The sequence below is a fragment of the Python bivittatus genome, unplaced genomic scaffold (assembly GCF_059951505.1).
Source record: "Python bivittatus isolate LINGU-HERP-01145 unplaced genomic scaffold, Pbiv_v1 ctg000200_np1212, whole genome shotgun sequence".
Lineage (NCBI taxonomy): Eukaryota > Metazoa > Chordata > Lepidosauria > Squamata > Pythonidae > Python > Python bivittatus.
In genome coordinates this window covers 13435382-13452913 of record NW_028277040.1, presented here as the reverse complement: position 1 = coordinate 13452913, position 17532 = coordinate 13435382, and the positions used below count along the sequence as shown (strand labels likewise).

Sequence of the window (17532 nt, the reverse complement as noted above, 5' to 3'; positions counted from 1 at the left end):
GTGCATTGTGCCAGTTTAACAAGCTAGTTCAAATCAACATAAAATCTTTTATTTTTCCTTCCACTCTTTAGACTCCATGAACAATAGGATAGATTAGCATCAACAGAGTCCAGTAAGCACCAAATGCTTAGCAAGCTAAACATAACACCGAAAGTTGGGTTTTGTTTCTTTAAATACACTCAGGCTCTGGCTGAGCCAAGTACTCAGCCAGTCAACCAAGCCAAGATAGAGAATTTTTTGAAAATACACTCTGTTGTTAGTTTGTTGACCTTAGGTGTATATGCACAGGCTGTGAGTGCTGTTTTGTCTTTTGAATGTTAAGTTTTCAGAAGAGTTTTGAGAGTTGCAATTCCCTTGCAAAGGCATCCTGAAATTTGAGATGAACAAAACACAGTACAATGCACAAGAGTCCAGTGCATAACTAAGCATGACAAGCCAAACAAAATATATTTTTTTCATTTTTAATCAGCATTACCACATGGCAACATGCTTGTATATGAACTGAAGCACAGTACAGACAATTTCAAATGGAAGAGGAATATTAAAAGATCCTTATTCAGAGGCGCGTAACTCTATATTTTTTGTAAGATAAATAATCATTACTGACTCTCCATAAGCTGGTATTCAGAAGCATGTTACTTCTGATCCTGGAAGAGTCATAAAACAATTAGATTTTGCATGTGATTTGGAGAGGCACTTCACCTATGGCAATGTCTTGAAGCATCACGGTATTCATTTTCTTCTGAAGAACCGGTGAGGCTGCTTTAAAGCCCTTTTCAGGTTGTCTATGTGTGTGGAAGACGTATCTGTCAAGAATATCTTCTCTTAATGATTTGCACAGTCCTAGGAGCTATCACGATTAGTTATCATGATATTGTGAGCCACCCATCGTTGTTGAGAGTTGAGTGGCATATAAGTTTAATAAATCATCATCATCACTTGTGAGAATTACCATAGGGAACAGAAGGTACACACATTCCTTCGTAATTATTTATTTGACGTTAGATTCTTTATTGTTAGGTTTCTATTACAACAAGGACAGCTGCTGATGATTTTAGCACCCAGTACAATTTTGATAGAAGCGGTCATATAATTTCTCAGAAGCCGTCTCATCTTGGAACAGGTATGGCTTTTATAGTAGTTTTATGTAACTTCCTGCTTTTTCATTACTAGTTCAGGAGCATATAAGTTCCTGTGATTTTTCTGCTGCAGATAACAGGAATACAGTTGAATAATATTTTAAAATTTGAACTGATACCTTAAATTGTGATTTCCAAAATAACAAGACTGGATGAGTCAGGCATGAAAAATCAAAATACATGTTGAATTGAGATTTTAGTCATGTATTGCACCTTCAATATGTATAACTCGTTACAAAATATAAAATAGGTTCTCGACATGAGGAATTCTGCAATGAAAAATTCAGCACAAGGAAAAATACAGCCAGAGGACCAAGTGGGTCCTCAAGGTTGTGTTAAACAGGAAAGTGATTTCTGATTGTTTCAGTCATATATAGGCTCAGTTACAGTGGGGCAAAAAAGTATTTAGTCAGCCACCAGTTGTGCAAGTTCTCCCACTTAAAAAGATGAGAGAGGCCTGTAATTTTCATCATAGGTATACCTCAACTATCAGAGACAAAATGGGGGAAAAAATCCAGAAAATCACATTGTCTGATTTTTAAAGAATTTATTTGCAAATCATGGTGGAAAATAAGTATTTGGTCACCTACAAACAAGCAAGATGTCTGGCTCTCACAGACCTGTAACTACTTCTTTAAGAGGCTCCTCTGTCCTCCACTCGTTACCTGTAGTAATGGCACCTATTTGACCTTGTTATCAGTATAAAAGACACCTGTCCACAACCTCAAACAGTCACACTCCAAACTCCACTATGGCCAAGACCAAAGAGCTGTCAAAGGACACCAGAAACAAAATTGTAGACCTGTACCAGGCTGGGAAGACTGAATCTGCAATAGGCAAGCAGCTTGGTGTGAAGAAATCAACTGTGGGAGCAAGAATTAGAAAATGGAAGACATACAAGACCACTGATAATCTCCCTTGATCTGGGGCTCCACGCAAGATCTCACCCCGTGGGGTCAAAATGATCACAAGAATGGTGAGCAAAAATCCCAGAACCACACAGGGGGACCTAGTGAATGACCTGCAGAGAGCTGGGACCAAAGTAACAAAGGCTACCATCAGTAACACACTACGCTGCCAGGGACTCAAATCCTGCAGTGCCAGACGTGTCCCCCTGCTTAAGCCAGTACATGTCTGGGCCCGTCTGAAGTTTGCTAGAGAGCATTTGGATGATCCAGAAGAGGATTGGGAGAATGTCATATGGTCAGATGAAACCAAAGTAGAACGTTTTGGTCTAAACTCAACTCGTTGTGTTTGGAGGAGAGAGAATGCTGAGTTGCATCCAAAGAACACCATACCTACTGTGAAGCATGGGGGTGGAAACATCATGCTTTGGGGCTGTTTTTCTGCAAAGGGACCAGGACGACTGATCCGTGTAAAGGAAAGAATGAATGGGGCCATGTATCGTGAGACTTTGAGTGAACACCTCCTTCCATCAGCAAGGGCATTGAAGATGAAACGTGGCTGGGTCTTTCAGCATGACAATGATCCCAAACACACCGCCCGGGCAACGAAGGAGTGGCTTCGTAAGAAGCATTTCACGGTCCTGGAGTGGCCTAGCCAGTCTCCAGATCTCAACCCCATGGAAAACCTTTGGAGGGAGTTGAAAGTCCGTGTTGCCCAGCGACAGCCCCAAAACATCACTGCTCTAGAGGAGATCTGCATGGAGGAATGGGCCAAAATACCAGCAACAGTGTGTGAAAACCTTGTGAAGACTTACAGAAAACGTTTGACCTCTGTCATTGCCAACAAAGGATATATAACAAAGTATTGAGATGAACTTTTGATACTGACCAAATACTTATTTTCCACCATGATTTGCAAATAAATTCTTTAAAAATCAGACAATGTGATTTTCTAGATTTTTCCCCCCATTTTGTCTCTCAGTTGAGGTATACCTATGATGAAAATTACAGGCCTCTCTCATCTTTTTAAGTGGGAGAACTTGCACAATTGGTGGCTGACTAAATACTTTTTTGCCCCACTGTATATATATTCACTATGATCTTAATATAGCTACAAATGCAAGAAAGTACTGTAACATATGTTAGTAGAATCAAAAGAACATCTGCGTAAGTTAATTTTCTTTGCTTTTCTTCTCCCTTTCTCCTCTTGGTAGGGACAACTGTAACAGTTCAGAAGCTGTTCAAGAATCTGCCTGTAAGGAAACAGTTTTATTCTACAGATAAGAAATGTAAGGAAGAAATTAAAAAAATTCAGAAGCTGTTGATGGCATATGGCATTATAAAACCAGAAGTGAGGATAATGTTTACACATAACAAGGTAATAAAATTTATAAAATTGCTGGTTCCCTGTAAGCTTACATTTCTGTGGCTCAAATCCAAAGGAAGTTAGTTATTGAATTAATGGGATATACATTAATTGCAGCCCAACTTTTTTTCACACATCCATTTTGTTTCAGGATTTATAACCATTTTGCCTAATGAAGGGTTCTTGAAACATCAAACTGCCCATTTTTTCTCATAATCAAAATGTCTGCTTTTGCTTTTCAATAAAGGATCCTGCCCTAATGCCTACATGGCTATCTCAAAGGCAAGAGAGACATCTGATGGGCAAATGAAATTTATTAAAATATGTCAGGTTTCTACTTTTGTAAAAATGTTTGTGTGTGTGTGTGTGTGTGTATTTTAGTTTTTCAAAATTTCAGGTAATATCCTTTAATAAAAAAGAAATATGATCCAGGGAAGGGCATTGATCATGTACATTTACTGAATGCTAAAGCAGTCTTAGGGCTAAATGAATTCAACTCAAATTGTTTAGGAATGTTTGCTGCAATGAAAAATTACCTCCCCCTCCTCCCTGTCAAATTGCTTACTCATTTACCTTAACATTATTTGTTCTTGCTCCAAGTTGGTTTCACGTGGCTCTGTGGCATTGAGATGATACTGCAGAAGAAATAACATCTCTGAACACAGTTAAGAAAACACATATATCACATATTTGTATAAATTGTTTACGACATAACTTTTACTTTTGACTCAAATTAGAGAACATAAGATGCATTCATAGCCTTTAGGGTAAACTGGGCAGAAACTCATATTTCTCGAAAATCAAAGCTAAAACACAAATTACATATATGTATCGTTGGCCACAAGTTTGAAGTTATTAGGAAGTGTGTAACATATGCTACCAGACAATGCTTTGTCATGCATTTTTTTCTTCTTTATTCCGTGAATTTCTTGAGATGGATCCAGAAAACATAATCTTATATTTGTAATAATTTCCTCTCTTTCCACCATTACTTCATTTTTTTTTAACTTGCTTCAGTTAAGGAGGAAATAAAATAGCCGCATGCTGTCTCTTGCCAATACTGTAGGAACAACCCAAGAAGAGTAAGGAGAAGGTAGTTCTACCATAGCAGCAAACATTTACCGTAGAGAATCGTAGAGTCATGGAAATGGAGATATTTTCACAGGGAATGAATAATCAGATCTGAGCAAAAGGTCAAATTATTTTAATTTAGATTCAGTACTAACAAGTTGAAAAGTTGCTGATCTCAGCCTGTTGACTGATTTTTTTTCCTGTTAATATGGTTATTGAAAGCATTGTTTTTGAAACTTTTTAACACAAGAGGTCGCCCATTAGCTGCAGCACTGATTGGAGCAAAACAAAATAAATAGCCAGAATCCATAGGCTTTTTTAATTAACATATTCATTTGATTATGTATAGAGGGAAAGCCTTTGCATTCTGTGGTATTTACTACTATCATTTTGAACAGATACAATAAATTGATCTAAGTAAAAGATACAGGATTGTTTAGTTGTATAAGAGTGCATCTCAACTGTTCTTCGCATTTTATTTTTCTTTTGTCCTGGTACTAATGTTTATATATCCTTTATATATGCTTTCTTCTCCCAAAGTTTGAAGGTCATTATCTTAGCTTTTCATGTTTTCCCCTTACTGTGTGACACATTTTTGTACAATAGTACAAAGATTAGAAATAGCAGACAATCTGGAAATGTTTTTGAAATCGGTAGCTCAAGAGTTTATATTGATATAATGAAAAAAGTCTGTAATTGCAATATATAATGATATGTGCATCTTCTCACATAAATCTCAAAAGTGACTCATACAGAAATCTGTTAGTCTGTTAGAACATCCTCATCCTGAATACATCCTCATCACATAGAAAGAAGTGGAATAGCTGCTTGGGAATATAAGGGAAAAATGTTAGCCAAGATTACAATTGTGTTTCTGAAATCATATTATAATTTAGCTTAAGTATTTACGAGATTCTTTCATCATATGTCTCAGAAAAGCCATCCAACTTTTTATGTGGTATGAACATATACGTTTCTCAATTTCTGATATACAGGCATGTATGTAGCCACAGAACTATCCATGAACAAAATTGAGGCACTAGTATAATATAGGGATGGGGAGTAGCTCACTATTGGCGGATGTACAAAAGTATTTAGGGAAAGTGATGGAATTGTGGCTCATTGAAGATTGTACATATGCAGTACACATGGGTTGCTGACTGATAATAACAGAATGGAAAAATAGGTGAGATAGGGAATGGAGTGGAATGGATTGGAACGGAATGTTGCTGAATTGGATATAGCTGACTAACTGATATAGTCAAAAGAGTATCCCACACTTCATTGTTGCATTGTATGTCATTCTACTACTCTAAAAATGGTTCAGAACTTTCCTCTTGCATATAATGCTTTCATTACATGGTAAGTCATGTGGTAGATTAATTGATTTCTGACATATTAATATATACTTACCCTCTTTTTTTAGAACTTTCATCCTATAGAATTTGATTGATACATTTATAGATCTGTCATTGTTTGAAGAGATGTATATGTGGACTTTACAGTAAATAAAAGAACATGTATTTTCTGCAAACATATTAGGAACTGATTTTGTACTGAGAATAAAAACAGAATGTATGTAAATGTCACTATTCCCTGTGATTGGAAGCTGGAGAAATATGTTGTTACCTTTGGTTGATTCCAAAAGTCACTGGATAGAAGACAATGAAAACTCCAATTCATGTGATATGTCATTGTATATGTATAAGTAAGATTATGATGGAAAATGTGGTAAGAAGACTGAGTTCACTTATCACATTATAAGCCTAACTAGATAAGCTTCAGTTCTCTAGTTCCAGAAACAAAGAGCTGGGTGTGTGTAAAATAACTTCTAAGAATTTAGTGATCTAATTCATTTTCAGATGATGCTTTAATGCAGAATAAAAACAGTCTGAAACAGATGATAGCTAATGATCCTGGACTTCCCTCCAAAACTGTCACTTCTTAGGTAGTGACAGAACCTAAATATTTCAGTTATTTACAGCACTATTTTTAAGTAATACTGTTGGAATAATTAGGCTTTGTGCTATATATGTTATACATAAATTTTTCTTCAGAAGATTAAGGTATTATGTAAACATCAGAGTGAGAAATTGATAACATATTTACTAAGTGATTTGAAAGATGTTTAAGTAAGTGGCAAAGAATTTGAAATTGCTTTTCCCAAACACAAACGGGAGCTCAGACTCCTAGAATATGGTAGGGTTTTTTTTTTTTTTTTACATTCATTAAAAGGCAAGAAATAAACATCTAATATTTTTTTCCTGCCTCCAATAACAGAAACGTAAAAAAACTAAAAAAAAACCCGCCATAACAAATATTGTAAGAAATGACCTCCCTTTGTTCATCTCATTATTCAATTTGCTTTCAAGGAACATGCTGATGAAAGAGGAAAAATGCTTCTTTCTAACATAACCATACTGGCAGGAGTATCAACATGATCACTATTCAAAGAATGTCTTGGTAGAATAAATCTTCACAAAAAGATAACACACAACCTAATCCAAGATGTCAAAATGGCAATAGTTCATCAAAGATTGTCTGTTAAGCAAATCATTATTTAATGCTAATACAAAACAAAACACTCTTAAGAAAAAATATAATTGTCCCAGGTTTTCAGGTTCAACAGTATGAAAATATCAAGTAGATTGCTAAACTTATACTGTCCACAAAATAAATGAATTGGAGAAAAAGGCAATACTGTGTGTTTAAAAATGAAAAAATATAAATTATTTATCCATTTTCTTTTAATATAATGCAGTGAAAAGTCAAATACTTTTAAAGAAAGCCAAGAGCAATCTGTTATGGTTTGTCAATCTAGGGGGAAAAAGCGGGGGGCATAAAAGCACACAGTGCCTTTAATTTCTAGATTCTTTAACAGGTTGTCAGTATGTAATGAATGGGGATGGGGTGAGGAAACAGAATAATGTTCTCTCTGATCAACCAATACCAATCATGATTATTGAATATCCTGGAGTTCTTACCTGTTCTTTATGCATTAGAGCTAAGGAACAATTCCTACCAATTGTGATAGATTACACCACAATTATGTTTTACTTCAATATAATTTAGAGAAGGAGGCTGATCACAGGAATTATATCACATGAATTGGAGTTTTCATTGTCTTCTATTCAGTGACTCACAAGTAGACAATTCCTTTTATTCCTCTTCTCTTGCAATCCCATCTCCCCAGTATGTTCTAAAGGGTCTCCTAGGTTAAATTTGGATATTTGTGAGGCTGCAGGAACTAGAGGGACCCTGTTCTGTCTTTAAGTAGTCCTCCCTTAACAGCCACATTTGGGACCAGCAGCTCTAAGTGATGTGGTCATTAAGCTAGACATCACATGACCGCAACTTGCCATTTTACTGCTGGCTTCTCCATTGACTGCTTGTCAAAAGCTGGCTATGAAGCATGCAAATGGTGATCATGTGACAGTGGGGCATTGTGACTGTTGTAAATGCCCAGTGGTTGCGAAGTGCCCGAATCTTGATCACATGACTGTGGGGATGCTGCGACGGTCATAAGTGTGAGGACCAGTTGTAAAGTTACTTTTCAGTGCCATCATAACTTCAAACAGTCTCTAAGCAGGGTAGTCGCTAAGCAAGGACTACCTGTATAACAACCTTTTCATTGCTGAATGGATATTTAGACAGTCTTGATGACATACCACCATCATCATCATCTGCTAGGAAGCCAGGCTTTCTTCACCTAAATTTTAGATGCATTGGATAGTGGGCATAAAAGAAACTTGGTAAGATGAAAGAGGATAATGTGCTCTAGCACATTCATCTAGTTTTCAATCACACCAAGAATGGTGGTGGCAACAATAATAAAGGAATGAGAGGAAAGAGGATACCTAAAAGAAGTATGAGTGCATCAGTATCTGTAAAGTTTGTATATGATTATATTAAGTTATGTTTTACAGAATTAAACTTTTAATCTTTGTAGCCAGTTCTGTCTGTTTTATTGCTGTCTTGCTGTCTGAAATCTGTAAGGGGAAGCATCAAGGACTGCATCTAAGAATTTATGAATGGGAGGTTTGTGTTCTGCCATTCAGCTATAATTCTTCACCTGCTTAGTATATGTGGAAAGAGCCACAGTTGCATTTTAAAATATAATTAGCTGCAGAATATTACTCATATTGATTTAACAATGAGCAGTTGAGGCCCAGTGTCTTCAGTGGCTGGTTGAAATATCTAGAACAGGGAATGAGAAGAGATGTTTCATGCTAGAATTACTAGAGCTGATAGCAGTGATGATTGGGTGCACACAAGGATTGTACCAGACTACTTATATTTTGTAAGTGTGAAGAATAGCAGGATTAATGTTGGCATTATCAGTCCATTCCAAAATGGGAGCCTATGAAAGGTTATTTGTACAACTGTGTTGTCAAGCCTTTTTCCTTTTGAAATGATATAACAAATTGAAATGGCAGCTTGAGGCTATCTATAACAACTGGATTTCTGATGTCATGTAGATATTTTAACACAGACAGAAATACCAAGATTTTAGGCGCTTTCCACAGGGCCCTACTAAAATAGCGTTAATGGGAATGTTTTGCATGAAAAAAATGAGAATGTGCCTGTCTATGTGAAAAGGGAAAGAGGAAGCTTGTTTACTAGCATAGGAAAATCTTATTGATTAGTAAGTGTATGTGGAGAAGATGGACACCTGTCTGCTAGGAAATGACTGAGACCAACTCATCTTACTGTCTCTCAGCTGTTAAATATTTAATGTAACAACAACACCCCCCCCCAACAGGTTGAATGTGAAGTGCTGACCTAAAGGTGACATTTTTGTATCCTATTACCAGTTCCTTGAGTCATCTTGTTTCTCATCCATCACATTTTTCAAACAGCAGTATAGCATTTACAGCAGAAAATTGTATCAGCTGCTTGTGTATACAGTATGTTCACTGTAAAATGTGGAAATGTATGTCTTTAGACCTTCTAGGGTATATTAGTTATTTTAAAATCCTGTGGAAAAGAGCAGACTCCTTTTCATCAGTGACAAATACCATCAGAAAGAATTGAAGAAACTTGTGGATTCTCTCATGTTTTGTATTTGCCTACTCCTGTGTTTGGTTACACAAATATTAATTCTTGAGCATTATACTACGGTAGCAGTCAGTTTTCCTCTTTCACATAGGAAAAGACAAGCAGGAAATGCTCCTGTTCCTATGATATTTCCTTGTTGCTCTTATTTCACTGAACAAGAATTGCCATTTGGATTTGAATTCCTTGTAAAGCAGCACCGCGTTTCCTATGATGTATCTATCATCTACAGCTTGTCTTGGAGACATCTTCTGTAGGACACACAGGATTTTAATATCCACTCTTTCTTAATCCAAGTGCTAGATGGGTGCAAAGAGAGAGGGATGATGCGATGAGGCAGGAGCTTTGAGAGTGATGAGTGATGTGCTCTATCACCTTCCTGCCCTTCAGATTACATGCTAGGTTGACAACAGGACATCTGGAGAGGGACAGCGTGCAGACCAACATATTTCCTGGTGCTTGTCAGGAAGCTCCAGGAGGTGAAGTGACAGGAGAAATGCTTAGAGTGACAATAGTAGAAGACAAATACTGTATATGATCAGAGGTACATGGTATATTAAGGTCTATACTGTGATATTAAGAGCAGCAAAGTGGTATACTTCTCTGTGCTTATTGCATCAGCAGCATTCTGTTCAAGATTACCCAGAATGTTTTCAGGAAGAGTAAGTGGAATGATTCTCCTGCATACTGCTGTGACATACAGTCAGGTCCAGAAATATTGGGACATCGACACAGTTCTAACATCTTTGGCTCTATACACCACCACAATGGATTTGGAATGAAACAAACACAATGTGCATTAACTGCAGACTGTCAGCTTTAATTTGAGGGTATGTACATCCAACTCAGGTGAACGGTGTAGGAATTACAACAGTTTGCATATGTGCCCCCCACTTGTTAAGGGACCAAAAGTAATGGGACAATTGGCTTCTCAGCTGTTCCATGGCCAGGTGTGTGATATTCCCTCAGTACCCCAAGTACAATGTGCAGATAAAAGGCCCAGAGTTCATTTCAAGTGTGCTATTTGCATTTGGAATCTGTTGCTGTCAACTCTCAAGATGAGATCCAAAGAGCTGTCACTATCAGTGAAGCAAGCCATCATTAGGCTGAAGAAACAAAACAAACCCATCAGAGAGATAGCAAGAACATTAGGCGTGGCCAAAACAACTGTTTGGAACATTCTCAAAAAGAAGGAACGCACCGGTGAGCTCAGCAACACCAAAAGGCCCGGGAGACAACGGAAAATAACTCTGGTGGATGACCGAAGAATCCTTTCCCTGGTGAATAAAACACCCTTCACAACAGTTGGCCAGATCAAGAACACTCTCCAGGAGGTAGGTGTATGTGTGTCAAAGTCAACAATCAAAAGAAGACTTCACCAGAGTGAATACAGAGGGTTCACCACAAGATGTAAACCATTGGTGAGCCTCAAAAACAGGAAGGCCAGATTAGAGTTTGCCAAACGACATCTAAAAATGCCTTCACAGTTCTGGAACAACATCCTATGGACAGATGAGACCAAGATCAACTTGTACCAGAGTGATGGGAAGAGAAGAGTATGGAGAAGGAAAGGAACTGTTCATGATCCTAAGCATACCACCTCATCAGTGAAGCATGGTGGTGGTAGTGTCATGGTGTGGGCATGTATGGCTGCCAGTGGAACTGGTTCTCTTGTATTTATTGATGTGACTGCTGACAAAAGCAGCAGGATGAATTCTGCAGTGTTTCGGGCAATATTATCTGCTCACATTCAGCCAAATGCTGCAGAACTCATTGGACGGCGCTTCACAGTATAGATGGACAATGACCCAAAGCATACTGCAAAAGCAACCAAAGAGTTTTTGAAGGGACAGAAGTGGAATGTTATGCAATGGCCAAGTCAGTCACCTGACCTGAATCCCATTGAGCATGCATTTCACTTGCTGAAGACAAAACTGAAGGGAAAATGCCCCAAGAACAAGGAGGAACTGAAGACAGTTGCAGTAGAGGCCTGGCAGAGCATCACCAGGGATGAAACCCAGCGTCTGGTGATGTCTATGTGTTCCAGACTTCAGGCTGTGATTGACTGCAACAGATTTGCAACCAAGTATTAAAAAGGGAAAGTTTGATGTATGATTATTATTCTGTCCCATTACTTTTGGTCCCTTAACAAGTGGGGGGCACATATGCAAACTGTTGTAATTCCTACACCGTTCACCTGAGTTGTATGTACATACCCTCAAATTAAAGCTGACAGTCTGCAGTTAATGCACATTGTGTTTGTTTCATTCCAAATCCATTGTGGTGATGTATAGAGCCAAAGATGTTAGAATTGTGTCGATGTCCCAATATTTCTGAACCTGACTGTATTTGTGAGATTCTTTTTGTATAAATCACTTGTACTTGCTCAGGGTTAGATACCACTTGGACAGAATATAATCAGTAGTTTGGGGCAAAAACTTGCAAAGTCACCTGAGAATGTTTTGAGTTTGTGGAATCCAAGGAAGTGAACACGGTTTTCTTTCGTATGAGTTCTGCTGTCTGGGGGTTAGATCCATGTTCTACTTGGCTCCTTCTGGTAACTAAGTGGGGATTTCCAGTTGGATACAGTACATGATCAGTGCCTCTTTGGGAGAGGAAGTGGTACCATCTGCCTTGATGGAGGCAATAATGTGTCCACTCCTGAAGAGGTTATTTTTCAGTCCAGTCATGTTAGATAACTTCACCCTGTCTCCAGTCTTCCCTTTTTGGGAAGAAGCTTTAGAGAATGCAGTGGGGCATAGAGAGCCCTAGATGAAGCAGAGTATTTGAATCCCTCCCAATTAGGGTTCAGACTTGTTAGATCTCCCAGTAGTGTTCAGTACCATCAACCATGATATCCTTCTGGACTGCCTGCAAGGAGGGAGTGTGCTCTTTATGGTGTTTCTTCCTGAGTGGGGAGTCTCAGTTCATAATTATGGGAGGGGAGTAGTCAAGGTTGCGGTTGTTCCAGTGTAAGATATCTCAAGTCCTGTCCATCCATATTACTTAACATCTATATGAAACTGCTAGGAATGTTCATCCATCAGTTTGGGATGAAGCATCATCTCTATGTTGAAAATATCTAGTTATACATTGCCACTTCACACCAGGCCAGTAATATAGTGGAGGTCCTTAGTGTATGGAAGCTCTGAGAGACTGGATGAGACAGAACAAATTTAAATAGACTTTTTGCAAGACAGGTATGCAGTTTGCATTTTATGGGTCTGTGTTGACTTTCAGTGGGAGTAGGTCCACAGCTTGTGGGTTCTCCTGGACATGGTTTCTGCTTGAACTCCAAGTGGAGGCTGTGGTCACGGAAGCCTTTGCCCAGCTGAAGTCGGTGTACCAGTTTTGCCCCTTACAGCAGAGCCTCAAGTCCTTATTACCATACAGTAAGACTACCATAGAGTACTCTCTGTGGGTCTGTCTTTGGAGATCTCAGAAACTCTTGTTAGTTCAGAATGCAGCAGTCTGGATAGTGGTGTATAAATATTGCTTTAGCAGTACAACCTCTGTGCTATGGACATGTAGTGACTGCCAAAAGTTCTCCGGATCCCATTTAAAGTTCTGGAGTTAAAGGATGCTTAGAAGTAGAAGGGATGATAGCCTAGATGCAGACCTTCTCAGTCATAGCCCTGGCATTATGGAACAGCTGACTCTTGAAGTGTGATTAATCCCCACTCTGTCTTTTGCATTTTTGGATGATAACAGATTTTGAATGGGCGAAAGAATAAAGTTTTTATGGATCATATGCCATCAGGGCAATGTCGACTTTTAGTGACTGCATAGAAAGACTTTCTCCAGGATGAGCTGTCCCTAGCCTGGCCCTTCAAGTCTTCCATCAGTGTACCCATTGCTGCTTTCACTGAGTTCATCTACTTTGTTGCTAGTCGTCCTCCTCTTTTCTTTCCTTCCACTTTCCCCAACATTATAGACTTCTCAAGAATGCTATGTGTTCACATAAGGCAGTCAAAATATGCTAATTTGAGCCTAGTCCTTAGTGCCTTGGGCGAGGACACTAAATTGATTTGTTCTGTGATACATTTGTTTGTTTTCTTGGCTATCAGTGGTATTCTCTGGAGTCTTTTCCATCACCAAAGTTCAAAAGCATCATAGTCTTTCTATACCTTCTTCAGAGTCCAACTTTTGCTTCTATAGAGTGTTTTAGGGGATACCATTACTTGCACTATTCTGATCTTTGTAGATATAGACACTTCCATAGAGTGTCACAGGGAATACCATTGCTCACACTGTTTTGATCTTTGTAGGTATAGACACACCCTGGCCTCTGAATTATTGTTATTCTACCAAACTGAAATCTATATCATTAGCTGCATGAATATAATAAATTAGCATATATATATAAACCAACAGAGAATAGGAAATTGTATATAGTGGGATCAGAAGGCCATAAAATTCAAGAGAATGAACAGCAGTAAGGTGAATGGACTCATTTACATTAGTGATGGTGCATTGAAAGACCAGGTTGGAGATAGATAAATGTAGAGAAAATCTAGCTAAATGGTTTCTAAGAGTCAATATTGACTTGATGGCACATAATATTTTGGCCTTGAAAGTCTTCACTGTGTTTTCTTTTGAATCAAAATATAACAAGCAGAACATCTTTTTTCATGTTAGTGTTGTTTACTTTATTTCCTATGCTATGGGACAGGGGAGTCTCAATTTCTAGTAGGATGTGATTGGCTTTTGCTTAACTTTGCCAGGATTATTCATATGATGGCTCAATAGTCTGCACTCCTTTAGACTTTGGATCTCTAGTAGTCTCTTTCACTAGCTGTTTCATCTGTCCAAATCTTTTCTGTCATCTGCTTCCCCAGAATACCTCTCCTTTCAAAAGAAGGGTTCAGATGAGCAAGGAGAAACCTGAGTCTGCCAATCTTGGCAGTTTCTGTTAGCACTGACAGTGGGAAAATCCAGTAGGAAAATTAATTTTCAAATTCTACAGAGCAGACACAAAGATTTACTGTTGTCCCAGGTGATAGCATGTTGTGCTGTGACTGAGATTTGTAACAGGTATGCTAAGAAGCAACATTTTTTAAAAAAAAATAATTGCATATTAATTGAGGACATTGAATTCATCTTTGGAATTTACAAGTACTTTGCAGTGCTTCTATGGATCCAAACAACTCCTGATGATAGTATTATTTTTCATCAGGCATTAGCTTTCAGTAGTGCACATGGTCTCATCTGCTTGTAACTTTTTAACACAAGGTTCTAAAATTAGTACTTTTAAAACAGGTATGGCCTGTTTTAAATTTAACATATCTAGTCTGTGGACTAGATCTGGCCTCTTAAATAATCTGTCTTGCCTAGAATTGGCTTTCTTACACACATAAAAAGTGTGAGATATTTTTACCCTGGAGTACATTGCAAGTTGAGTTGGGTTAGGATAAGATCCTTAATTCCACTTAATGCCAAGCAAAAAATTAAGAACCTGTTTAGGAAATCAGGATTGTGCAATATGAATAATTGTTGCCCATTCACTCCTCCTTTTGTGTCAACAGTGAGGAAAACCAGGAAGCTATGCTTAGGCATCCTTCTGCTTCACCTAAGCTAGAAACTATGGTTAGTTGTCTCCAGGAAAAAAAGAATCAGTTTCATAAACCACCTGTCAATTCTGGTGAATTAAATTAGGATGTATGTCTTAGCATGGTACATAAATGTTAATATCTATTGGATTACTTGTTGAAGTGTTCACAGGGCTTCCTATGAAACAAAATGTAGAAAATAGCTTCTTTTCTAGGATGCAATATACTGAGCCTTTGGTGTGCCAGGCACTATATTCCAGGAAAAGAAGTGGGTGGTCCAAGTCATAAACTTAATATTTTTATCACATTAAAAATGACAAAAATAGTTTGCAATTTTTGAAGGCTTTTTTGGGTTGTACCCAAGGTTTTCAGGAGCTCAGACTATACACTTAAGCTGTAGGCTATCATATAGCAAATCCACAGTGAAATTATATTAAGTGTTAGATAAATGTTCTTACATTTTTGGGTAATAAATTAATGACTGAACTGTATTTTTCTTTCCAAATTATCTTCAGAAGAATCATTTCTCCTGTAAGGAGAAAGATGAACGTGTTTTAGATACATGTAGTCCTCGCTTAATGACCAGAATAGGGACCAGAAAATTGGTTGTTAAGAGGGGCAGTTGTTAAGTGAATCGGATCTGATCTTACGACCTTTTTTGTGGCAATCATTAAGCGAATCACCATGGTCATTAAGTGAATCACGGTCATTAAGCAAATCCCGCTTCCTCCATTGACCTTGCTTGTCAGAAGCCCCTTGGGAAGGTCTCAAATGGTGATCATGTGACCCTAGGACACTGCAAACATCATAAGTATGAGCTGGTTGCCGAGCACCTGAATTTTGATCATGTGACCGCAGGGATGCTGCAATGGTTGTAAATGTGAGGACCGGTCATAAGTCACTTTTTAGCACTGTTATAACTTCAAATGGTCGCTAAACAAATGGTTGTTAAGTGAGGACTACCTGTAAACTTAAGTTGGAATACAATTTTGTGGTAGAAAAACTAGATTTCTTTTCGCTGAAAATAAGAAAAAAAATTAGCTCAGTCAGCACGAATATATTTTCAAACTTTCCCATCAGTATATACAATTCATTATGATTCAGGTGTTTGTTTTTTTTATGTACAACAAATTAATAGCTTAGATTTGTTATGCATATAAATAGTTAAATGAGAAAATGTATTGTGTAGTTCAGTACTAAATACAATTGTGAAATATTATCTATTATAAGAGGAACTGCCATGGATGTTTATCTTTTACAAAGTCTGCTTCTACTTAAGGGAATTGGTATAGGCCAGTAAATACTTATATGTGTTATATGTTATATGGGATGTCCCTGAATCTAGGGTATAGTTACAGTTGCAAGAAAAAGTATGTGAACCTTTTGGAATTTCATGGTGTTCTGCATTAATGTCAGGCCTAGCCCAAGGAACTCCTGGAGACCGTGTAGGTTCAATCAGCAAGGTTTATTAGCTAGCGCTTATTTACAGAATCTTTTCAGACTGACCAGTAGTTCCCAGGCACAACTCTCTACTATCTTCTGGAATGTTTAGGGATGCGCCAGCTTTCTCCGCTTATCTCCAGAGCGTTGCTCTGGAGACGAGAGCACTGTTTTCACCCCCCTTCCTCCATTCCAGTCCATCACAATTAATTTGTTATAAAATGTGATCTGACCGTCATCTAAGTCAAGAGTATTGACAAATATAATGTGCCTAAAATAATAACACAGAAACAATTCTGATCCTTCATGTCTTTATTGAGAACAACCATAAAAGCCTCATAGTACTAGTGGAAAAAGTATGTGAACCCTTGAGTTGACCTCAGAAAAGCTAATTGGAGTCAGGTGTTAGCATACCTGGAGTCTTGTTAAGCCTTGGAGGTGTGGACTAGAGCTACAGTACATTGACTGATAAAAACCACTCAAACTTTTTGAGTTTGCTCCGCACAAGAAGAATGTGCTTATGTGAACCATGCCTCGCCAAAAAGAGCTTTCAGAGGATCTACGATCAAGAATTGTTGATTTACATAAAGCTGGAAAGAGTTACAAAGTGATTTCAAAGACCTTAGAAATTCACCAGTCTACAATTAGGCAAACGATCTACAAATGGAGACACTTTGGAACTGTGGCTACTCTACCAAGAAGTGGGCACCCAGTCAAAATGACCCCAAGAGCACAATGAAGACTCATCAGTGAGGTAAAGAAACAACCCTGAGTGACAGCCAAAGATTTGAAGGCATCATTGGACCTGGCTAACATCTGTGTTCATGAGTCTACAGTACGTAAAACATTGAATCAGCGGGGTGTCTATGGAGGAACCCTTGAAATATTTTTCAGGCCTCGGGGAACCCCTGCACATTCCAGCTCAAATATAGGCCAGAAGTTACAAAATTATTATATTCATTTCATGTGTAGGCCTGGATATATGCATTAACAGTGTTCTTAAACTA

General features: G+C 38.0%; 1 protein-coding gene across 2 annotated transcripts in view; it reads left to right on the top strand.

Annotated features, from left to right (window-relative positions):
* Positions 1 to 17532, top strand: part of PMS1 (PMS1 homolog 1, mismatch repair system component) — a 49051-nt gene that overhangs the window by 7908 nt on the left and 23611 nt on the right. For both annotated transcript variants that reach the window (XM_007425312.4, XM_007425311.4), the window contains exons 4-5: positions 1021 to 1123; positions 3259 to 3422. In XM_007425312.4, the coding sequence (XP_007425374.1) occupies positions 1021 to 1123; positions 3259 to 3422 (267 nt within the window). The remainder of the gene's footprint in view (positions 1 to 1020; positions 1124 to 3258; positions 3423 to 17532) is intronic.